Below are 25229 nucleotides of genomic sequence, written 5' to 3' on the forward strand. Positions count from 1 at the left end.
CATTGGTCATGGACAGGTTGAACCAATGTAATAAAAATCACATTTCTATCTAAATTAATTTACTTAGTGCTATACCAATCAAATTACCAAAGAATTATCTTGTAGAGTTAGGAAAAAAATAAAATTCACAAGGAAGAACAAAAGATTAAAATCTATGGATAAGAAATAGAAAGGATTACAAGAAGTAAAATAGATAATTTTGATTACATGAAATTAATAAAGTTTTGCACAAACAAACCCAATGCAACTAAATTTAGAAGCAAAGCAGGAAACAAGGGAGGGTAGGAAATACAACAAGTTTCTCTGATAAAGGCCTCACTTTTTCCTAAATATATAGAAAAATGAGCCAAATTTATAAAAATAAGATCCATTTCTCATTTGATAAATGGTCCAGGGATATAAACAGGCAATTTTCAGACAAAGAAATCAAAGCTATCTATAGTTATATGAAAAAAAAATTCTAAATCACTATTAATCAGAGAAATACAATTTGAAACAATTGATACCACCTCACACCTACCAGATTTGGCTAACATAGAAAAGGACAATGACAAACACTGGTGGGATATAGGAAAACTGGGGTACTAATGCACTATTTTTGGAGTTGTGAATTGATTCTCAACAGTTCTGGAAAGCAATTTGGAACTATGCTCAAAAAGCTACAAAACTGTGCACACTCTGACCCAGCAACAGCAGTACTATGTCTGAAACCCAAAAAGGTTTTAAATAATTCAAAGAACCTTTACATACAAAAATATGTATCATTTGCATGTGTTGACAAAGAATTGGAAATTGAGGGTAGGCCCAACAATCGGGGAATGGCTGAACAAAATTGTACAATGAACTATAAATGATTTAGTTATTCCCAGTATGATTGTGATGGAATACTATTGGTTATAAGAAAAGACAGCAGGATGCGTTCAGAAAAACCTGGAAAAATTTACATGAACTGATACAAAGTAAAGTGAGCAGAACCAGAACATTTTACATAGTAACAGCACCATTGTGAAATGATCAACTAGCAAAATAGTTTAGGATAGCAAAATAGTGATCTATGGTAATTCCAAAGGATTCATGATGAAAAATGCTATCCACCTCCAGAAAAAGTACTAGTGGATTTTGAATGCAGATTTTTTAAAAACTCTCTTTACTTTTCTTGTTTTGTTTTTCTTTTTGATGTTTTTTTTTTAATAACATGGAAATGTTCTGCATGATTGCACATGTATAACATAATAAATTGCTTTCCTTTTCATTGAAGGGGAGAGGAAGGACAAGAGAGAATTTGCAAATCCAAATTTTAAAAAAGCGGGGGAATTACAAAAAATTTTAACATGTAACTGGAAATATATTTGAAAAAAAAACCTAGATCAGACACACACACACACACACACACACACACACACACACACACACACACATGAAAGGAGAAAGGAAGAAAGGAAAGGAAGAAAAGAAGAAAAAGAAGAGAGGTTGGCTGGAATGAAAAAAAAGGAAAGAGAGAAGAGAAAGGGGAAGACAACAAAAGGAAGGAAAAAAGAAAGAAAAGAAAATCAATCATTATCAAAAGTTGTATACTAGAATGAGAACAATGTACCCAGTAATCGCAAAATTGTACAATGAACTATAAATGATTTAGTTATTCCCAGCAATACAGTGATCCAAGACAATTCCAAAGGTCTCATGAAGAAAAATGCTATTCACATCTAGAGAAAGAACTGATGGAATTTGAATACACATTCAAGAATGCTATTTGGTACTCCATGAGTTTTCCCTCTTTTGGTCTGTTTTTTCTTTCACAACATGACTAATATAAATTTTTTTATATGCTTGTACATCTATCTTACATTAAACTGCTTACTGTCTTGGAGAAGGGGGAGATGAAAGATGGAGGGAGAAAATTTGGAATTAAAAACTTTAAATGTTAAAATTTGTCTTTACATAGAACTAGAAAAAAATAAATATCATAAAAAATAAAATTTTAAAAAAGTTGAATGCTATGTTGAATCATCATCACCAATATATTTCCTTTGAGTTAATTTTACAAAACTATCAAACTTGGAAGTTTTTTCCATCTATTTTCTTATATAGATTGCTCTCCCACAGCCAAAAGATAAAAATTGCAGGGACCCATTATGGAAAAAGAATTATCTCAAATAATTTGAATAAAGATAATTTTAATTTTCAAAGAAATTTCTTTCCTTAGACCTAGTTGGACTCCAGTTGACCCAATTATGACAAGCCTTAAAAACAAAATGCATATAATCTCTGGTTGCTCCTTCTTCAAGGTAATTGTAATTTGATAATGTGACCAACTCTTCTATAATCTTGTACTTAGATCCGTTATAAATAGTGCCTTTTGTAAGAATACAATGTCAGAATAAGATAAAAGTTTTTAACCATACATTCATGAAGTGAGACATTATTAAATAATGCTTATTTTTGCATCCTGCAATTATCACATGCAAAAAGTGATGATGACAATGAATGATGATGATGTCTTTTTTGACCCAGAGCAGACGGTATCTGGAATTATTTCTTTGTAACCAGCCCCAGATAACACCTTGAGAGTTACTATTGAGCACTCATTCAATTAATTGATGGATTAAGCATACATTAAATGCCTCTTTTGTGGTAGACACTACGCCAGATGCTGGGGTCCTCAGGGTTAAGTAGTGGCCAGTCTTCTTTCTTCCTCTTGAGATTTTTCTCCTTGAGAAAATGGATCTGTTCTTTGAAGTTTAATGATACTTTATTGTTTCTTTCATATTCTTTTGCCTCCATTCCCTGGAAGCCAGAAGCCCATAGTAGACATTTATGGAGGACCTCGTTACCTTTGGGCCTCTGGCTAGCCCCTCGCTTCCCAGTGTTTAGTTTTGTTCATGAAAGGTTTAGCTCCACATCGTTCAAAGAATGTACTAGAATGTAGTTAACATTAACTAGTTTAGAGTAAAACAAACCATTTCTGTTTATTTTTGGATTATAATTTTATTTCACTTTTTGGGTCTTGTTATCAAAGAAAATTGCTGTTTGGCACAGAAAAATCCCAGTGGAGAATGAAAATCAAATTCAGTGTGAAAAGTGAAAGTAGGAAATGGGTAACTTGTATAGGTATCTGCTTTCAATGTCTTTTTATGCACTGGAAACTCGTTGCCCCATTTCTTTCCAATGCAATCAAGGAGCTAGCATCTGGAAAACATGAGCCAGGTGAAGCGTTACATTTGGAAGCTTAATGCAGACACCGTAAATTTGGGAGAAGGAATCTCTTTTAAAACCCAAGAACAAAGCTGCCAGCCCCACCTATGGGCTTGCCAAACACAAGCATCAACAGAGACTTCCATGAATGTTTGTTAAATTCAATATATTTTCCTTAGCTCCAGTTCGGTTCGGCAAACACTGGGTCCACATCCAGGAACTGCCACTCATGATAGCATGAGCCCCTGGCTAAGCCTGGTTTTTCCTGTAAAACATGGGGTTGGCCTAGTGCTTTCTATGTGCCGGACAGGCTGGGCAGGGGCATGGGATGCTATGCAGTCTCCATCCTACTTTACTCTGACTTAGTTCTCCATCCGACTAGTGGGATAACTGCCCTCAGGGAGCTCCCCTTGTACATGGGAGGATATGACGTATGGACACGAAAGTATAATACAATACAGAGCCTAACCTGGCCAAAAGGGAGTCCAAGCAACGACTTAAGGAATACCTCTTGGGGGGGACAGGTGGACACTGGAGTTGAGCCTTAATGGGGAGGACTCTAAGGCAATGATGTGGGAGCCCACTCGGGACATGAGGGAGGGCTCTGAGGTGCTATCTGCCAAGCTCAGGGAATGGCTCAAAGTCCAGTCTGGTGAGAAGGTAATGGGTCAATGTGCCTGAAAGAAAGTGGTAAGGAGGAGGCTGGGATCCCACTTTGGAGGGCCCTAAGTGCTCAGTCAGGGAGTTTTTATATATCCTAGAGATGAAAGGGCATCATGGCAGGCTTTTGGGCCAGTACATTAAGAAGATTAAGTGAAGGAAGCACTGAAGAATGGGGAGATGTTGAACCAATTGGGAAGTTAATAGTCCAGAGGGGGAAGCAGTGCGAAGAAGACCAAGGGGTGAATCAGAGGCCCCAGGAGTAGAATTAACTGATAGGATGGGGGAGTGAAAAGTCTGACACAGGTCTTGAATGTGATTGACTCCATGGCCAGCAAAGACATCAACAGAAACAGGGAAGTTGTGAGGAAAGTCCGGCATGGTTGAGTTTTGGATGCGCATTGTAGGAGGCACCAGGGTGACACTCAGGAGGAGTGGCTACGAAACTACAAGCTCAGGGCAAGAACTAGATCACATAATTTGTCTGAACAGGATTCTTTTTTTGCTAAGTACAACATTAAAGAGAGAAACCATCTGCCTATTGCCCTTAGCTGCAAACTCCTTGAAAGAGACAATGTTCAATCTGCACGTTGCATAATGCCTCCTGGGAGCTGTTACAATGGCTATCTTGGGGCTCCAGATTTCGATTTTCTTAAAGTGCCTGGGGAAGCCAATGAGATGCCACAAAGTTCTGGGCTTTCTTAGCCCTCCTTGATCCTTTCTGATTAGAAAGGTAGCCCTGAGCTGGAAGGATCTTTAGAAATATTCCTTCCCACGCTGTTGGAGAAGGTCAGAAGACAATGGACATGTTGGAGGACAGTGTTGAATGCTGGATGGAATCAGCCTGCTTGACTGGACAGTGCTTAAGCAGCCACATGAGAAGACCCAATTCTAGGACCACATCATGTGGGACAGTGGCCAAGTCATAGAATACAATTCGAGAGGAAAAACCTCAGAAGCCATTGAAACCAAAGCGTGTCCCCCAAAGCAGCTCAACTGGGCTCCAGATCCAGGCAATGAGTGGTCACTGGGGCTCAGCTGTCCGACCTCCAATCATGGGGACTCCCTGATTCCCTTCAGGTGGAGGTAGCTCTTGTCAACATATTTTCCTGATCTCAAGCCTCAATTGGTTCATTGATTATTTCCCCATAGCGTCTGATGCTGGGTGCTAGGGACACCAGAATGTCTATCTGTCCCCTCCATGAAAGGCTGAAGACAATCGACTTGCCTTCTGCTTTTCTGAAGCGACCACATTCCCATCCTGAGGTCTTTCCACCCTCTTCTGGGATGGACTCAAAAGTCCTTTTGAACTTGTTTGAACTAAGTCTTCCAGATCTAATCCAATGAAGAGCAAGAACAGGGGGACTGCCTTCTTCCTTATCCCTGGAAGGGATGGCTCCCTCACCAGACACCAAAATGGGGCTGTTGCTTTGGGCCGCCCTGATTGGCTCACATTGAGTTGTCTTCTAAAATCCCCAGATCTCTTAAAGACAGTTAATAATGCCTCCCCTTCTTGTAATAGTGACTAGAATACTTTAAGTGTTTAACAAAAGCCTTCACTCAATTATCCGTTTTTTGAAGCAAAGGATAAGATGTCACATCTTATTTTATCTCCTATTACTAGCTTGTTGCGATGCTTCGGGATCTTGTTAGCTATCTTTGTGTTATCTGCAAATTGGGATAGTGCTGTACCTGGAGTTAAGAACTGAGTTCAAATCCTGTCTGCTTACTGGCTGGGACTCTAAGCAAATCCCTTAGTCTGCCTTCCTCAGTTTATACACTTGTAAAATGGGAGTAACAACAGCATCTACTAGTCATGGTTGTTGGGAAGGTAAGATGAGATACCAGTTCCTTCCAAGTACCATGTAATAATATGCCAGCTATTATTTTTCTGTGTTAAGGAAATCCATCCAAAATCTACTATCATCCAAGTCACACCTCAACAAGTGCATGTGCCCCCAAAACTGAGTTCAAATTCTACCTGATCAAGTATATGACTTTGCTAATTTTTTACAATCTCTGATCCTGTTTCCTCATGTGTAAACTAAGGTCCATGGTCCCATCATCCACCTCAAAATCCACAGACAGATGTTATTTCTACAAACATAGGAACTGCAGCCCTCAGAGACACCAGGGACATTTATTCAGCAAGGAATGAATCGGTGAAAGACCAGGTGACTAGGTTCTCCTTTTCTGATCTAGAACACGAACCGGGGTCAGGGGCTGGAGGCGATGAAGAAATCACAACCGCGCCATAGCTCCGATCCACATGTCATCTGCCATGTGAAGACAGAGGCTTTATTGTGTGAAAGTAACTGACGTTCCCAAAGTGATTCTGACAAAATTTGAATTTCCCCATTTCACAGAAATTTTAAAATCAAATAAATTAATGTCAGCAAAATAAACATTTCCCCAGGAAGTCGGACCCTTGCAAATGTCAGCATTAGGTCACTGATTCTGCACCGAGGTCGCATCTAGTTGGCATCGGGAGTGCTGTCACAGATTTGTGATTAAGCCCAATCCCTTAATTTTATAGAAGAAACTGAGATGCAGAGAAATCGGGTCACTTGGCTGCGTCCCCCGAGGTGGGGCTTGGCCCTGGTTTTCCCAGCCCAAGCCCTACCTGCTAGGCCATGCTGCCTGAGGAGCACAGAAAGGAAAGAGAAACAAAACAGCTCCAGCCCCCCGTTTTCATGCGAAAGGCCCCCCTTGGAACCCGCCTGCAGATCAAGTCCTGGAGAACCAGGACGGCCTCTTCCTGTCCCGCTCGATGAGCCTCTTGCCCTGGTCTTCTGCCGAGGGAGTTTCTCCTTGGTACAGGACCACCGTCTCGACAGTGGGCGCCTTGGAGTTCCTGCCCCCCATCTGCCTCCTGATCTGTGCCGTCTCGTGGCGGACTTTGCTGTAGCAATAACCGCAGAGGACGTGCTTCAGTTTCAGATGGCCGCACTCGGGACACACGTCGATGTTGTTCTGAGAAACAGGAAGCCCCACAGGCAGAAGGGAACGATTAAAAACTGCTTAGGGAACATGGCCTGTCCCCGCACCCACAAGCGCAGGGCCGCCTGCCAGAACCTAACCCGGGCACAGGACGGGGCCAGAAGCTCCCAGCCCCTCCCCACGTCAGACCCTGCCTCTGCAGCGGCTACTGCACCACTTCTGAGCCTGGGCCAGCGAGGGAAATCTGCCAGCCTACAGTCCCTCAGCTAGCCTTCAGAAAGGGTCCTCCTGAGGGCCGGGCTCCGCCCTGGGGCCTGGACTCACTGGAGGGGAGGCGGAAGGACCAGAAAAAGGTCCTTGGGAAGGTGGGACCACCGCTAAGACCGGAGGAGTCCTCAGGCTGGGGCCTGTTAGAGCAAATGCTCAGCCTCCAGGACCTAGAAGGGAGGCGGGGGCCTGGGTCTCAGAGAATGTGGAGGGCAGCGGGGCCGGCTGCACGAGGGCTCTCATGGCCGTGAGTGACCCTGGGAAGGATGGTCAGCTCGGGGCTACGGCCAGGGAGTTCGGCCACTGACACAAGCAGACCTCCTTCTCACTCTGGCTAAGAGACAGAGGGCATGGCAGGCTGACCACTCTGTGGAGCTGTGGCAGTCTATGAAACATGCAGGAGTCTGGACAGGAAGGAGCTTCAGGCAGAGAAAAAGGAGCAGGACCGGCTGTCCCGCCTCACAGGGGCCAGGAGACATAGGGGCAGCAAGGCTGGCAGTGCCCCTCTGGGGTGGTCCGGGGCACAGGGTCTTGGGGCAACGAACGGAACCCCTGACTTCAGAGACCTCAGGGGCCTCCTTGTCCATGTTCGTGGCCAGAGAGCAGATCTCTGGGGGAGCCATTTTTCGCGCTTTATAAGCTTACTAAGGACCGCCGTGCCTATGATCCTGTGCGGTCAGAGATTTTCTAAGTCCCGGTTTCCAGGGACAGGGGGCTGGTAATGGGAGAGGGGGGGCGGGGGGGGAGAATGCAGCCAGTTAGATTCAGGTCTGGAACCTCCATGGAGGACATCCAGGAGCTGGTGGGGGCAGGAATCCCAGGGAAAAGGGACTCACCTCAGCTAAGAAGGTAACACTGAGAAATTGCTATAAGTCACCCAGAGGTGGATGGAGACTCCCCCAAAGGGACGCTTTGTACCAAGCGGCAGGACCCCAAAGCCGGGCTGCTGTGGAGGAGGGGCGCATGCTCTGAGGCGGGGGAGCAGAGATGGCCGGCTCCGGCTCCGGCTCCGGCTCCGGCTCCCGCTCCCGCTCCCGCGGCTACTTATTGATTTTCAAGCATGCAAAGCGTTATGGGGGATTTCAAAGTGACCGATCCCTGCGCTTCCCGGCCTGGGAGGAAAGGTCCCCCCCACAAGGGCCGAGCTCAGCCACACAGGCAGGCAGCGCCGCCCGCAGGCTGTGGAGTCTCAAGTCACTTCTCACGCTGGGGGCGGGGAAAGCGGGAGCCCGAAGCCTTCTTACCTTTACTTTAATGAGCTTGTTGGGGTTCCTTCTCCGGCACCGATTGACTTCGATGCTGCGCCTGTTCTTGGGGGCCGCCATCCACACCAAGCCATCTCCCGGGCCCGGCGTCTCGGCCGCCCCGCCCGCATCCGGAGGGGGCTGGAGGGGCAGCGGCGCCCCCGCCAGGGCTGGCCCTGGAAAGGCAAACGCAGGCAGAGCCGGGTTCACTCTCTGCTCCCCCCATTCCCGAGGATGCTGGGAACGTCTGCGCCCCAAGAAGGGCTAACCCCAAAGCAGCCGCACCTTTCAGTTAAAGTGAACGCTGCTCACGCCAGAAGCGGCGGCGGCGGAGGAAACAGACGCCGGGCTCATCTCCAGCAAAGCCTGGGAGGACCGCGGGCTGGAGCCCGGGCCGGGAGAGGGGCCCGCTGCGGAAGCGGGGTTTTCTCGGATGCAGAGGAGGGCACCGCCTCTTTCCACCCGCCAGGGGTCACAAGGGGCCGCTTCCTTCCGGCTGGATCCAGCCTCGAACCCCAAGGAGGACGCAGCAGGGAATGGGCAGGGGCAACACCCAGGGAGTCGCTATCCACGGCTGACAGATGAGGAGACTGAGGCACACAGGCTGCACTTGAACTCATCTCCGGTCTCCGGGCCGGCTCCAGACAGCTGCCTTCCTAGTGGGCACCACTGAGATAGTGGCCCTGGCCCGACCCCAAGGCCGTGGTGCGGGAGGGGTCGCCCACTTAAGGAGCCAGGGCAGCCCAGAGCCCACTAAGCTCACAATAAGAGGGGTGGGCCGAGGAAGCACCAAGGCAGGGGGGAGAAAGGAACCGCAATGAGCAGCGCCTCCGGCCCCTGTGGCACAAACTCCTCCCAGGCTCACTCAAGGCTCTCTCCAGCCCAAGTCACGGGGTCTGAGGTATCTTCCTGAGGGCCAAACCCCGCCCCCCAGAAGTGTTGGGGGGGGGTCTCTTTCAGCCCTGGGGCGCCTAGTACGGAGGAATGCGGCAGAATGACCTATAGTTCAAAGGTCAGGAAAGGGGAAGAAACTGATCGAGGCGGAGCCTGGAAACAGGACTGATTTCCTAGACCTTGAGAGCAGAGGGGGATCCTGCAGCAGGGTGCCTCAGTTTGCCCTCATCTGTTAAATGGGAATCATGGGGCTCAAAATCCTTCTCCCAGGCTCTAGTCCCAGCATCACACAGAGGATGATGGGAAGAAGGTCAGGCGAGACAAAACACGCGCATGCGCGATGCACGCACTCGTACTTTCTCCACTAGTTCGTAGTACTGCCTTCCGCTTCTGCGTGTGCGTAAGGTCCCACGCAATTTTGCGTCGCGCTCCAGCGCCCTCTCTCTCTCTTTCTCTCTTGCGTGCGCGTCATCGCCTCGTGCGACGAGCACGTTCCCGGCCCCGCCCCCCTGTTTCCCCACCAGGACTTACCCCAGGAAGGGCCTGGAAAGCCAGCAGAAAGATCCGAGGGAAGCGTCTTCTCCACCCGGGCCCAGCAATTCTGTAGCAAGCGCACGGCAGCCGCCGGCCACGAGGGCAGGGTTACCCGCAGGCACGCCAAGGCCATGACCATGGCTGCCCTGTGAAAGGAGGAAAAGAGCGAGCGTGCTGGACAGTGGCGGAGGCCTGGCTTCCTGCCGGAAGGCCCGCGCGTGGGGTCTTGGGAAAGCGAGTCCCTTTTGCCCCCGCCCACCCTTCTCGAAGACTACACGTTCCGGCGTGCCTCGGGAATCTGACGAAGGTCTCCAATGAGGAGCCGGCGCGCAGGCGGAAGCGGGGCCCGGACGGGGCGTCCTGCGCAGGCGCAGCGCCTCGGTCCGGCTGCAGCGGGGCAAGATGGCGGAGCGCGGCTACAGCTTCTCGCTCACCACCTTCAGGTAGGGACTGCCGAGCCGACCAGGCCGGTGAGGGCCGGAGACGGCTGTCCCACTGACGGTCAGGGGCCAGGCATGCGGGACTGTCTCGGGAGCCAGAGCCAGAGCTGGAGTCGGGGTCGGGGCCGGGGCTAGGACCGGGGCCGGCGCGGGGGCGGCCATGCCGAGTCACCGTGAGAGCCGTCAGGTCTGGGTCCCGAGACGCCGGGGGCCGGGGCCGCGGGGCAGCGGCGGAGCCGGAGAAGCGACGACCCCGGCCCGAGAGACTTCGAGGGCGGTGCTTTCACTTTCTCTTCCAAGCACGCTTGCGCCTGTCCCCTTCCCCGCTCCGGGAGCCGGGTGCGAATCCCGACCGGGCCCAGCTCTGATGGTGCTGGGCCAGGTGGGACCTCCAGGCAGCTTTGGGAGGCGGGAAGGTCGAAGATCGGGGCGGCCCCAGGAACATTTGTGTAGCGATCACTGTGTGCCAATCACTGGGTTAGGCGGGCGCGTCCGTCCCTCGCCCCCTCCTGGGTGTCTTTGTTTGCATAGAACAGATGAGGAAACTGAGGCAGGCAGAAATTATCTAGTCTGTCCAGGCTCACGTAGTAATGAATGTCTGAAACTGCACTCGTCCTGACTCCGGCCCTGCCCCATCCACTGTGTCACCAAAGTAGTCCTGTTTTGGTTTTGGTTTTGGTTTTGAGAACTTTAAGGAGCTCATAAATATGATTAATCTGGATTCATGGGCGCCTCTGAACTTGGATGGGGGAAAAGATTGAGTTTCTGTCTCAATAAGATTGGTCTTTAAGAACCTCTGATCCAGTCCTCCCTCTCCTTTTAGAAGGAAGCAGTACTAAGCCTGGTGCCTGACACTTAGCAAGTGTTTGTTGACTCAAGTGCAATAGGGTTCAGGTCCTTTGGCTCCATTCTAGAATATTAGGTAATGATTATGTAACCATATATTTTAAAATTACATTAAAGGTTTGAGTTATAACAATTGACTTTTCACCTAACTTTTTTCTCTTTGTTTTTATTTTTTCCAAATGCATTTTGGACAATGTTCAATTTTCGATTTTTCTTTTTTATGCACATGCAATCATGTAAAACTTATTTCTGCATTAGTCATATTGTGAAAGGAGAAACAACAAAAGGAAAAACACACACACACAAAAGTGAAAATAATGTGTTTTACTCCATCAGTTCTTTCTCTAGTTCACCCACCTTTTTAGGAACATCTGACAGGATAGAATGAGGCATACCACCACCAGGCATTATTTACCCAGCTTTTTCATGATACATAATCATGAATTAAGTTCTCCCTGTTTTGTGGTCACTGTGCTTGAATCTGGGGAAATGAAAGACTCTCCTGTCAAGCTGTGGACAACATAGTTCTACCTAAGTTTATTTCAAAATAGATAGAAAAGTAAATACAGCGAAACTTTTTAGGTGAGGCAGGGGAGAGGCCCACTAAGAGGCTCATGTTGCCTTTGAGGGTGATTTGAAATAAAATTGGGATTCCTAGAGGCACAGAGAAGGGAGTATACTCCAGGTGTGGAGTGATAGCACAGAGGTGGGAAAATGGAATGGAATGTATTAAAAATAGCATAAAGACCAATTGAACTGAACCATGGAAAAATAATATATAGCATGGAAAAGATTGGGACCAGGTTATGAAGAACTTTAATTGTCTGGCAGAGGAGTTTATATTTGATCCTTTAGATCAACAGTTCTCAAACATTTGGTCTTAGGACCATTTTACAGTCTTAAAAATCAGTAAGGATCTACTTATGTGCTTAAACACTGAGGACCTCAAAGAACTTTTGATTATTATGTGAATTAACATAGGTATTTATTATTTTAAAAATTAAAAGTGATAAATTAAAAAAAAAGCTACATAGTAATAATAAACCAGGTGACCTAGTAGATAGAGTACAAAGTCTGAAATTAGGAAAATTCAACTTCCTCAGTTCAAATCCCATCATGCCAGTAGCTCTGCCAAGAAAACCCCAAATTGGTTACAGAGTCAAACGTGACTGAACAACAAATTTAAAATAATGTATTTTACACTCCCCCCAAAAAAAGTCAGAGAAGTGGTTTTATTTTGCATATTTTTACAAATCTTTTTAACATCTAACTTAACAGAAGATAGGGTGATTCTTAAATTGCTTTTGTATTTAGTCAGTTTTATTAAGTTATTTTAATTGAATTAGATGAAAATCCATTCTCATCCAGATAAATAGTTGGAAAAGGAAGGGATATTTTATTAGGCAAATAGTATTTTATAATTATTATGAAGATAATTTTGAATTCAGGGACCTCCAAGGCTTCAATTGCTGCAAGTGATAAATGCTCTTGAGTTTGATTAGGAGAGTGACTGGGTTAGAACTGAACTTCAGGAGAATCATTTCAACCACTGTGTGAAGATTGGATTAGAAGGGGAATCACTAATTGTTATAAGATACAGTGGAGAAACTTTATAACTTAAAGTAGGTATTTATGTGGGTTGGATCAGTTGACCTTTGAGATTCTTTACAACTCTCAAATTCTGTGATTAAGAGAGTCTTCTAATAAAGGCTATTGCTTCAATCCAGGCAAGAGATGAGGAAGCCCTTGGAGTGGTGGCTGTCTGAGTGGGTTGTGGCAGCTAGACAAAATCTGGTACCTCCTTGTAGCTGTAGGGTGAGTAAGACAGAAGAGTCAAGATGACAGCCAGTTTGAAAACTTATGCAATTTGAAAGATGATAGTGCCTTTGACAGTCAGTAGTACATTGCTTTTCAAAAGATAAAAGTCCTGGACTTAACAGACTCACATTGGAGTGTAGGGGAAACGCCAAGAAAATACATTTGTACAAATAGGATAAATAAAATAATTGAAAGCATAAAGGCATCAGAATTAAGAGAAGTTGGGAAAGACTTCCTATGGGAGTTGAAACTTTAGTGGGGACTTGAAGCCAGGGTAGTCATTGGAGGAGGGAGAGCATTCCAGGCATGGAAACCAAAGAGAATGGCCAGAGCAGAGATTTGGAAGGTCTTCCATAGAATAGTCAGGAGTCCAGGGTCATGGGATTGAGGAGAATGTGGCAGGAAATCCCTTATAAGAACACTGAAAAAGTAGGGGAGGGCGGGCTTGAGTGTGAATTAGCGCATTTTGTGTTTGCTTCTGGAGGCTTCAGGAAGCCAGTGGACTTTGCTGAATAGAAAAAGGGGTGATGTGGTTATTAAAGCTTTGATTTAGGACAAACACTTTGGTAGCTGGTGAGTAGGAATGGGTGGGCAGACCCACCTGCTCGCTGTAGCAGTGGTCTAGGTGTGAGATGATCAGGGCTAACAGTAGGGCTAGAGGCAGTTGCGGGGGGCGTTGCTCTTCCAAAGGAAAATTGATGGGCCTTGGCAGTAGATGGGGGGAGTAGGGGAGGTGAGGAATCAGATATGACCCTACAGTTGCCAGCCTGGGAGACTGGAAGGGTGGTGTTGGAAGATAGTGGTGTCCTCCACAGGAATAAAGACATTAGGAAGGTTAGAAGATTAAATTTAAGATGTCTACTGGACCTCCAGTTCAAGATGTGTAAAAGGCGATTGGAAATGTGAGACAAGATCAGCAGAGAGACTGGGGAGGGAAAGGCAAAGTGGAGAATTCTTAGCATTGAGACATAATAATTAAATCCATGGGAGCTGATGAAATCACCAAGTGAAATAGAAAGCACAGGACAGAGCCCTAAGGGACACCCATGGTTGGCAGGCTCTGGATTCCTTGACAAGGAATCAGGTAGAAAGAGGACCAGGAGAGTGTATTTCAAAAACCTAGACCGTGATAGGATGTGCAGAAGGGGTGAGTTTGGACATGTTGGATTTGAGGTGGGTGTAGGCCCTCAGTTGGTGAAGGGAACTGGAGCTGAGGAGAGAGGCTTCAGTATGGCTGTGTAGATCTGGAAGTTATCTGTACAGGGGTGATCATTGATCCCCAGCTTGCTGGTGAAAGAAGAGTGTAGAGAGAAAATCGAAGAGGCTGCAAGACAAAATCTTGGGTTATTTTCCCAGTTAAAAGACAAAAGATGGAGATTGAAGGTGTTCATGAGAAAATCCAGAGGGGATAGTCACCAGTATAAAAAGCTGCTGAATCCAAGGATGAGAAGTGAGGAATGGCCTTCAGACTTGGTAGTCCAGATCTTTGGGACCATTGGAAAGAACTTTTTCATTTGGAATATAAAGTTGAAAACTGTGCAAGAGATTGGGAAGTGATTGCCTCAGAGGAGAGAAAGTAAAGGCAATTACTATAGATAGTATTTTTTTTTCCCCTCCCAGAAGTTTGAGAAAGGAATAAGAGTTTTAGGAAGACAAGCTTGAGGAAATGATAGGGTAATCAGGTTTTGTTTTTGTTTGTTTTTTAGTTTAAGGATTGGGAGAAGGCTTTCTCCCAAAGGCATGTTTATAGTAGGCAGCAGAGATGACCCAGTATCTCTGGGAGGAAGGGAAAGTTATAGGAAGACTGACATTATGTCACTTAATCCTCATAACTCAACAAGTAAGGATATTAATTATTTTTGTTTTCATAGGTGAACAAGCAAGTACAATAAAATAGAAAAGATTCGATGTTCAGGATCACCACAGTGATAAATGCTAATGTCAGAAGCAAAGCCTGGGGTCTCCTGACAAGCATCATTGAACATAATTCCCACCCCCTAAACGACAGCTCCTGGTACTTAAACAACAAAACATCTTGATTTCACAATTAGATAAATGATCTACAGATATATTCTGGAGAGATGAATGTTAGCGATCTATTTGAGTAATTTTCATTGCCATCTTTTATGAAAGTTTCCTTAACATTCAGTTAAATTGAATTCATTAAGCATTTCTTTTGTGTCAGGCACTGATGATATGAAGACAACAAAGGAAGCTCAATAAATTCAAGATGTTTGCATTTGTGAAAGATGGGTTTAATTTTTCCCAGGGCAATTTAACTTCTAAGAGAGATCCAGGAAGGCCTCATGGATTGAAGTTTAATGAATAAGGCATCTTTACTGGGAACATCTACTCCACCGTGCAAGGCTCTCCAGAGAAAATGTTTCATAGAGAGTAACACTACAATTGTAATAAATTCCAACGAGGTCTTGTCAGCCTCCCCTTGTAGTGGGATTTGATTATAAATCACTAGGACCTAGGAACAAAATAGCTTCAATGTGACAACTGACTTTTCCTTGGTTTTTTGTAGTTAAGTATTCTATTGGAGGAGGGGGAGAAGATTTCTAGGTAATTGCTATTGGACCGAAAACAAGATTTGTAAAGCTTTTTCCTTTACTTCAAAATACAATCATTTTCCTTTCTAAAACTAGGTGAAGGAACTCTTTCAAATATAACCATGAATTCCTTTTTATAAACCTTAGAAACAGTTTTTATCTTTAAATTAGTGTTGTAGTGGTTTTTAAAAATGAAAAGTTGCTTCTCATGTAAGAGAGAAAAATCTAAAAAACCCTCTTTTTTGTAAGGGCACCTGCAGTAAGTACTGCCACTGAAATAGGAGGTTGTTCACAATGTAACTTTGCAAGGTTAGTTATTGATACATTTTTGCTTATCACAACAGTTGTGTTGGTAATTAAATGATATTTTAGGCACATGTAGTAACTTTGTAAAAATGAGTCATTTCTAGTTAGTTGGCTTGATGCTCTAGACCAGTGATCTCCAGATAAAATGTGCATTGGGAGTTGATTTTTACAGTTAAAAAAAAAACTTTGTAGTTTCATATTCAGGTTGTTGAAATGCTGTGGAGAGGTTTGCAGTTGAGCAGATGTACTCAAGTGTATTGGGCAAGATTTGAGAAGGGGGGAGGAGGCCTCACAGGAAACAGCATCGCAGCTGCCAGAAATGGATAGATACAATTTAAGGATCCTAGTAAAAGCCTGGCTATCCATGACCAGACCTTGAGAAGCAGTCCGCACAGATTGCTGTTTTACTGTCACTCTTATATAGAAAAGAACAGAATTTTGCTAAGTTACTGAGAATAATGAGGCCTATGTCAGTTTCTTAAAAACATTTTGTGAATTTATTTTTTGAATAATCTTATAATAGCAATAAACATTTTGAAGGACCCATCTGTTTTAAGCATGAACGTGATAGAAAAACGTCATTTTGACCGTTATGTAGTTCACACAGTAGAATTAACCCTGTTAATGGCTTAGACACAATGAATATTTTGAGCATCTTGTGTCCTTTTTTTTTCTCCTAGTCCTTCTGGTAAGCTTGTTCAGATTGAATATGCCTTGGCGGCTGTAGCTGGAGGAGCCCCTTCCGTTGGAATCAAAGGTAAATGGAGACCGTTCCAGGTGACTTTAAAACTCCTTTGACTTAATCTTCATTTCACATGGTCCTAATGGGGTGACTTTTATATTTGGTATAATTAGACTTAGTTTAATGGAGCAACTATTTCTTGAGTAGATGGCATTTTGGCTATATTAATCCTCATATGAATTTAAATCTGTGGGATTCATCAGTTAACTTCTTCAGCCCCAGGCAGTGTATATAATTTTTGGTATCTTTTCATTTCCTTTCTAAGGCCTCTGGAATGTTCTCTGTCATTTCTTTTTTTAACTTTATGTGATTTTCCTTGTGAGTTGGTAGTTTTGATGATTACATTCTTTTCTTGAACATGTAGTAGTGAATGAAATAATGCACTAAGAGCATTTATCTTTTATTTTAATGACTAGTTGGCTTAAAATTTCATTTTGAGTACTGAGGTTTTTTTAATGAGTACTAAGTTTTGATGAAAATGCAGGATGCCAGTATTATTTTAAAGTGTTAATTTACTGTGAATACAGCAGGCTTGAGTAACGATGGAAAGTGATTTCATTCCTCAGTTAAGAAAGATAACTTTGGGGGTGAGAACCCAGGAGAAGAATTCACAAAATGTAGGCAGCGAGGAAAGGTATGACCCAAGGGAAAAAGGGACTTGAGTAATTAGAAAATTGTGTGAAGTGTTCATTTGTGACAAATGGAGCAAGGTCTCTGAACAACTGAGCATTAAGAACTGTTTCCTTTCAGCTGCCAATGGTGTAGTGCTGGCCACAGAGAAAAAGCAGAAATCCATCCTGTATGATGAAAGGAGTGTCCACAAGGTGGAGCCAATCACTAAGCACATCGGCCTGGTCTACAGTGGCATGGGCCCTGACTACAGGTTTGGAGGGGCAGGGCAGTGGGGTAGGGGACTGAACATCTGTAACATGGGAAGGCTGTACTGGTTTTATTATCTCCTCGGACAGGAAAGATTGTAGAAATGTTTGTGGTGAAAGGTGGGCGAGATTGGCAAAGTTGGGATGTGGGGAAAGTTAGCTGCATGCTTAGTATATCCAGGCCCAAATCCTTCTCCATTTCTCCCTTCTCAGGGTTAGGAGTTAAGGGCTTTGGGGATTGCTGTTGGGATTTGAGATATTTTAAGCCCACATCTGGCAGGACAAGAAAGAGATTCTAAATGATTACAACTTCAGGTTATCACAGAAATAGGAACTAGACTTGTGAGATCATTAGCCTGAGAAATTCCTGTGTGAGAAAATCCCTTAGACTAAAGCAGGCTGGCCCCTCCTTGCCACCTTCCAGAAGGCTGGGTACTGAGCTAACTTTCTTTCCCTCTTGCTTGCCAGAGTGCTGGTTCACCGAGCTCGAAAGCTGGCACAGCAGTATTACCTGGTGTACCACGAGCCCATCCCTACGGCACAGCTGGTGCAGAGGGTGGCGTCAGTGATGCAAGAGTACACACAGTCAGGGTAAGTGCTGAGTATGAAAGCAGACTTGTCGGAAGGAAATATTCGGTTTAATTAACTGGAATGGCCGCTCGAGAGGGTCTTAACTGGGACTTTATTCCTTGTTAATGAAGGGTCAAAAATGTTACATTTAGGGAAAACATAGATTTTTTTTTTTTCAATTCTTAGCTAGTTAGATGCAGAGAATTCTCTGCCCCCCCTTCCCCCCGTAAACAATTTCTGTTGCTCCTCAAAAACATGTTTATTTTCACAGCACACTAGAATCTTAAATCCAACATTCTGAATCAAGTGTGATTCAAAGTGTTATCTAAAGAGACCATTTCACTTACACCTGATGTATAATGTAGCTTTTGGCTAATTGGCATTGAGTTAAAGTTGTGCTTTTCTTAAGACCTTGAAACTTTTGCCATATTTTAACTGACCCTAGATTTTCAATTCCATTTATTTGGAGGAATGAAAAGCAGATGGTGCAGTACCTTCTAGTTTAGCACAGAACATTGATTTAATGTTTATTTTTAAAAGGTAACATTTGTGACATTATCAATGTCATTTCTAAAGAGTTATTCGAGACTGATGAGTGTATGTGTCTTTAGAATGCTTATGGGATAACTATTGTTGAATTTCCCCCAGTGGTGTCATTTCCCCCGTGCCTGACCAATGTTTGATCCAATTTTTCTTTCTTTTTCCTTTCTGTAGTGGTGTGCGTCCATTTGGAGTATCACTGCTCATTTGTGGTTGGAATGAGGGCCGACCTTATTTATTTCAATCTGATCCATCTGTGAGTATCAAACTGCTGAAGCATCTGTTAAAGTGTTGTGTATACATGTACTTATTGTTGAAACCGTCCGCATGTTACCAAAAAAGATGTGCATGGGACTTGGGCTACTTTTGATGTTACATGTATAAACTCTGTGATCTTTCTGTGGTTCAGTGTCTATGCTGTTTATAAAATGGGAATAATCATATATGTCTGGTTGCCTTTCCGAGATCATCATGAGCTAAGCTACCTTGTGAAACTCTGTGCTATTTATTTATGACTTCTTTCCTAAAAATATTTATTATAAGCTTTTATTATTCCATGTGTTCTCATTTGTGTGATGAGCAAGATGTGGGAGTCCTCTCTGCATGTTTCCTAATTTTCGCTACTTTGATGTAATTGGAGATGGCTGAAACAGCCTTTAACCCCACTGTCTTCAAACCTGAAGATGCTTATTATCTTAGGAAACATACTAAGGGGGAACATGGAACTTGAGAGTAGTGACCTCTGTGTGCTCAGCTGGCCTGCCATGCTACTGTGCCTTTAGGTACTCTTCCAGGGCTCAGAATCTAGTAGAATTTGGGCACATCTGAATGACCAGACTCTCAAGTAAGAGCTTTCAGATCCTATATGCCATGAAGCCGGCTCTTAGCTTTATTGATGTCTCCATTTAAGCAAATATAATTCATAAAATGACCATTTATGTCTTCATATGTAGCTGTTTGGTGCTTTAAGTCCTACCCTCCTCCCACCTCTCAACTTAAAAGGAGATATATATATATATATATATATATATATAGAGAGAGAGAGAGAGAGAGAGAGAGAGAGAGAGAGAGAGAGAGAGAGAGAGGCAGGTAGAGTCATGTGATTTCTTTACATAGGGATAGATTTGTATTTTTTTTTCTTTCTAGGTCTAAGCTCTTCCAATTATTTTAATCTTATGAGTTTTAAAACAATCCATTTTTTTTCTTAAAACCTTTTTTTTCTTTTTATTATTATAACTTTTTATTGAAAGAACATATGCATGGGTAATTTTTTACAACATTATCCCTTGCACTCACTTCTGTTCCTACTTTTCCCTTCACCTCCTGCCCTAGGTGGCAGGCAGTCTTATATATGTTAAATATAAAACAATCCATTTCTCAGGAGAAAGTGATATGGCCAGGGGTCATAGGATTATTAAGTATTAGAGGCTGGATTTGAACCCAGACCTTCCCCACTCCAGTGCCCTGCCTGCTATACCTTGTGGCTTTTGGATCCTTTTCTAACCCTCCTCTTCCATGTTAGAGAAAGAGGTGATGACCTTTCTGATCTCTTCAGTAGTTGTAGGCATTCTGTCCTCTCTTCATGTTTTATGAATTGTTTTGTCTAGATTTAAATTTCCTTTATTTAAGAATGTCGTCTTTTTCCTCCCCCTTCTGACCAGGGAGCTTACTTTGCTTGGAAAGCCACAGCGATGGGGAAGAATTATGTGAATGGGAAAACTTTCCTTGAGAAAAGGTGGGTCTATTCTCTTTTTTCAGGCTTCCTATGCAAAGGCTACTCTTCTGAGTTGGGAGTCATGTGCCTATCACTAGCCTTACATATTAGGCTATGATGGTGAAATTAAGCATTTCCACCATCTTCTCCATGCTTTTTCCCCCCTCCAGTCCCCACTTGTCATGCCAAAGTATGTGAAATCCTCCAGTAGGAGAGGAAAGGGAGCAAGCATTTATTGAGTACCTACATCCTCTGTTCTGGGCACCAAGCATAGCACTTTACATCTCACAACAGTCCTTCTCTGGGAGATTGGGACTGTTACTGTCTCCATTTTACAGATGGAGAAACTAAGGCGGGGACACTGAAGTGTTCTCCCTAGGTTCAAACAGCTAGTAAGTGTCTGAGGTCAACTTTGACCATGGGTCTTCCTGACTTCTGGCCCTGTGCACTGCACCATCATATGTGTTTCATCTATTTACATTACAGAGAAACCAATGGTTATCAGTTTTGGAATTTCAACATTTTAAAAAATGGCACAAATAATTCAGAGTACTTCATTTATTCATTCTTCAGTGTTTTTGTTTTCAACTCAGAAAGACCACAATTATTTTCATAATTAAAGGTCATTGTGCACTTTAAACTTGGCAAAGTCAAACCTTTTCAATCTGAAAACACCCATTTTTTCATAATATTTTCATAATAGGTTTATTTTTTGATTCGATTAAGATGTTTATTACAAGATGTTTTTAATTTGAAATTCATTTGGGGGATAGTTGTTAATGCAGGTGAGTCTCATGGTGGGGAAAGATTATTTTGATTTCGCTGATGAGGTGACAAAGCAGTTTGCAATGTTTTTTGTTTTTAAAAGGATTTCTTAAATTCTTACTCATTTTGGTGATACAGTTGACATTAAGTAACTTGCCTAGGGATCACACACATGTGTCTGAGGCCTGATTTGGGCTCAGGACCTCCTGGTTTCCGGCAGTGCTCTGTCCATTGCGCCAGCTAGCTGCCCCTGTAATATTCTTTTGATGTAAATTTTATTGAAGTCTTTATCAAAATGCATTTCAGAGTTTTGTTTTTGAATGTTCATGAAGACTTGTCAGCCCTGCTAAGTTCTTTTTTTAAAATTTAGATACAATGAAGATCTGGAGTTGGAGGATGCCATTCATACTGCCATCTTAACACTGAAGGTTGGTTGGCGCTCTAGCCAGGGAGGCAGCGCTTGGAGTTTCATTGATTGTTACAAGCCTTATATATTGATGTTTCATGTGTTTACTTATTTTCTTCCACAGGAAAGTTTTGAAGGGCAAATGACAGAAGACAACATAGAAGTTGGCATCTGCAATGAGTCAGGTTTTAGGAGGCTCACTCCCACTGAAGTCAAGGATTACTTGGCTGCCATAGCATAATATTCCAATGACTGAATTATCCGAAGTTTCAATTGATTTCCCAATTTGAAATGTTTCAAAATGTTTTTGTTTTTCTGTTTTTTGCATACTTATTTCTACATAGTTGAATGGACTGAAGTTTTTAAAAATGATAGGTATAAATCCTAATAAACTACTCAATTCAGGTGGTTGGGAACTTCTTCTGCTCCATATTTCAGCAAACAATGAAAAAAAAGGCAGCTAGAGCCCATTTCTAACTTCCCTCTTTGAGAGGATCCTGTGATTTCTTTGTGACTGTGTGTTTTGAGTGTGTCTTGTGTATCTGTGTGTGTATACATGTGTGTGTGTGTGTGTGTGTGTGTGTGTGTGTGTGTGTGTGTGTGTGTCTGCTTGCCTTTGTGCCCATTTTCCAAAAGTTGGGTTTGGTTTCTGGGTGTATGTATCTATATGTGAGAGACTGCACACACATGTGCGTGTCTCCCTTTGTGTCCAGTCTCCAAAAGTTGGCTTCAGTTTCTGGTTGTGTGTCTGCCTTTGTGCTCATCTGTGGATTCGGTGTGTGTGTGGCTGTGTGTGCACACACGTGTGCGTGTCTCCTTTGTGTCCAGTCTCCAAAAGTTGGCTTCATTTTCTGGTTGTGTGTCTGCCTTTGTGCTCATCTATGGGTTCGGTTTCTGTGTGTGTGTGTGTGTGTGTGTGTGTGAGAGACTGTGTATGCGCACACGTGTGCGTGTCTCCCTTTGTGCCCAGTCTCCAAAAGTTGGCTTCAGTTTCTAGTTGTGTGTCTGCCTTTGTGCTCATCTGTGGGTTCGGTTTCTGTGTGTGTGTGAGACTGTGTGCACACACGTGTGCGTGTCTCCCTTTGTGCCCAGTCTCCAAAAGTTGGCTTCAGTTTCTGGATGTGTGTCTGCCTTTGTGCTCATCTGTGGGTTCGGTTTCTGTGTGTGTGTGTGTGTGTGTGTGTGAGAGAGAGAGAGAGAGAGACTGTGTGTGCACACACATGTGCGTGTCTCCTTTGTGTCCAGTCTCCAAAAGTTGGCTTCAGTTTCTGGATGTGTGTCTGCCTTTGTGCTCATCTGTGGGTTCGGTTTCTGTGTGTGTGTGTGTGTGAGACTATGTGTGCACACGTGTGCGTGTCTCCTTTGTGTCCAGTCTCCAAAAGTTGGCTTCAGTTTCTGGATGTGTGTCTGCCTTGGGGCTCATCTGTGGGTTCGGTTTCTGTGTGTGTGTGAGACTGTGCACACACGTGTGCGTGTCTCCCTTTGTGCCCAGTCTCCAAAAGTTGGCTTCAGTTTCTGGATGTATGTCTGCCTTTGTGCTCATCTGTGGGTTCGGTTTCTGTGTGTGTGAGACTGTGTGTGCACACGTGTGCGTGTCTCCCTTTGTGTCCAGTCTCCAAAAGTTGGCTTCAGTTTCTAGTTGTGTGTCTGCCTTCGGGCTCATCTGTGGGTTCGGTTTCTGTGTGTGTGAGACTGTGTGTGCACACATGTGTGCGTGTCTCCCTTTGTGTCCAGTCTCCAAAAGTTGGCTTCAGTTTCTGGATGTGTGTCTGCCTTTGTGCTCATCTGTGGGTTCGGTTTCTGTGTGTGTGAGACTGTGTGTGCACACACGTGTGCGTGTCTCCCTTTGTGCCCAGTCTCCAAAAGTTGGCTTCAGTTTCTGGATGTGTGTCTGCCTTCGGGCTCATCTGTGGGTTCGGTTTCTGTGTGTGTGAGACTGTGTGTGCACACATGTGTGCGTGTCTCCCTTTGTGTCCAGTCTCCAAAAGTTGGCTTCAGTTTCTGGATGTGTGTCTGCCTTTGTGCTCATCTGTGGGTTCGGTTTCTGTGTGTGTGTGTGAGACTATGTGTGCACACGTGTGCGTGTCTCCCTTTGTGTCCAGTCTCCAAAAGTTGGCTTCAGTTTCTGGATGTGTGTCTGCCTTGGGGCTCATCTGTGGGTTCGGTTTCTGTGTGTGTGTGTGAGACTGTGTGCACACGTGTGCGTGTCTCCCTGTGTGCCCAGTCTCCAAAAGTTGGCTTCAGTTTCTGGATGTGTACCTGCCTTCGGGCTCATCTGTGGGTTTGGTTTCTGTGTGTGTGTGTGTGTGAGACTATGTGTGCACACGTGTGCGTGTCTCCTTTGTGTCCAGTCTCCAAAAGTTGGCTTCAGTTTCTGGATGTGTGCCTGCCTTCGGGCTCATCTGTGGGTTCGGTTTCTGTGTGTGTGTGAGACTGTGTGCACACACGTGTGCGTGTCTCCCTTTGTGCCCAGTCTCCAAAAGTTGGCTTCAGTTTCTGGATGTGTGTCTGCCTTCGGGCTCATCTGTGGGTTCGGTTTCTGTGTGTGTGTGAGACTGTGTGCACACACGTGTGCGTGTCTCCCTTTGTGCCCAGTCTCCAAAAGTTGGCTTCAGTTTCTGGATGTGTGCCTGCCTTCGGGCTCATCTGTGGGTTCGGTTTCTGTGTGTGTGTGAGACTGTGTGCACACGTGTGCGTGTCTCCCTGTGTGCCCAGTCTCCAAAAGTTGGCTTCAGTTTCTGGATGTGTGCCTGCCTTCGGGCTCATCTGTGGGTTTGGTTTCTGTGTGTGTGTGTGAGACTATATGTGTGCACACGTGTGCGTGTCTCCTTTGTGTCCAGTCTCCAAAAGTTGGCTTCAGTTTCTGGATGTGTGTCTGCCTTTGTGCTCATCTGTGGGTTCGGTTTCTGTGTGTGTGTGTGTGTGTGTGAGACTATGTGTGCACACGTGTGCGTGTCTCCTTTGTGTCCAGTCTCCAAAAGTTGGCTTCAGTTTCTGGATGTGTGTCTGCCTTGGGGCTCATCTGTGGGTTCGGTTTCTGTGTGTGTGTGAGACTGTGTGTGCACACGTGTGCGTGTCTCCCTTTGTGCCCAGTCTCCAAAAGTTGGCTTCAGTTTCTGGATGTGTGTCTGCCTTGGGGCTCATCTGTGGGTTCGGTTTCTGTGTGTGTGAGACTGTGTGTGCACACACGTGTGCGTGTCTCCCTTTGTGCCCAGTCTCCAAAAGTTGGCTTCAGTTTCTGGATGTGTGTCTGCCTTCGGGCTCATCCTCCAAAAGTTGGCTTTGGCTTCTGGGTGTGTCTGTGTGCGCACCTGTGTCTATGTCTGCCTTTGTGCCCACCCTCCAAAAGTTGGCTTGGGTTTCTGGGTGTGGGGCTCAGCATTAAGGGAGCCAGTCACGGTTCAGCAGGACAGAACTGAAGTCAGGAGAGGACACCTGTCACAGCCCCTGCAGAAGTGGCAGGAGACCCATGAGGAGGGCAGACTGAGGCCTGACCCCTGCGGGGGCGGGGGAGGAAGGCCCTCACTTGTGGGAGAGGCAGAGCTGGCAAAACGGCAGATGATGGCCCAGCCCCGAGGGAGGCCACAATCCTGGAAGGGGTGTGGATCCGGGTGCTCTGGGGGGAAGGGGAGCACCAGCCTTAGCGTAGCCAGGATGGGGGGCGGTGCTCTTTACTCCAGACCCGAGGAAGAAACGTGACAAGGAGACGGAGGCTAGATGGAAGCGGGCCTGGGGAGCACGAGAGGCTCGCCTGCAATCTGGATTCCGAGGCTGGCGCTGGACCGGGCTGGGAGCGCGCACGCGCGCCTGCCGCGGGGCAGCACGCACAGGCCAAGGAGGCGCCCGGCGGGCGTCACTGCCGAACTTGGGCATTCAGGCTGCGTCGGGGCGGGGCCGGAGGAGAGAGAGGAAACGCGC

At 45.0% G+C, this 25229-nt stretch overlaps 2 protein-coding genes across 3 annotated transcripts; one reads left to right on the top strand and one right to left on the bottom strand.

Annotated features, from left to right (window-relative positions):
• Positions 1-5973: 5973 nt before the first annotated feature.
• On the bottom strand, positions 5974-9970 carry MRPL32 (mitochondrial ribosomal protein L32). Of its 2 annotated transcripts, XM_051978516.1 has the most exons (4): positions 9729-9970; positions 8304-8479; positions 6573-6825; positions 5974-6128 (listed from the first exon to the last, which is right to left on the bottom strand). In XM_051978516.1, the coding sequence occupies exons 1-3, from the start codon at positions 9868-9870 to the stop codon at positions 6580-6582; spliced, it is 564 nt and encodes a 187-aa protein (XP_051834476.1). In that variant the 5' UTR covers positions 9871-9970; the 3' UTR covers positions 5974-6128; positions 6573-6579. The 2 variants fall into 2 exon arrangements, with proteins under 2 accessions (XP_051834476.1, XP_051834466.1); XM_051978506.1 differs by having other exon boundaries at positions 6112-6825.
• A 72-nt stretch (positions 9971-10042) lies between these two features.
• Positions 10043-21716, top strand: PSMA2 (proteasome 20S subunit alpha 2). Its single transcript, XM_051978493.1, has 8 exons — positions 10043-10174; positions 16377-16453; positions 17189-17321; positions 17785-17907; positions 18601-18682; positions 20088-20161; positions 21276-21333; positions 21436-21716. The coding sequence occupies exons 1-8, from the start codon at positions 10134-10136 to the stop codon at positions 21550-21552; spliced, it is 705 nt and encodes a 234-aa protein (XP_051834453.1). The 5' UTR covers positions 10043-10133; the 3' UTR covers positions 21553-21716.
• Positions 21717-25229: the final 3513 nt, after the last annotated feature.

Source organism: Antechinus flavipes, chromosome 1 (genome assembly GCF_016432865.1).
Source record: "Antechinus flavipes isolate AdamAnt ecotype Samford, QLD, Australia chromosome 1, AdamAnt_v2, whole genome shotgun sequence".
Taxonomy (NCBI): Eukaryota; Metazoa; Chordata; class Mammalia; order Dasyuromorphia; family Dasyuridae; genus Antechinus; species Antechinus flavipes.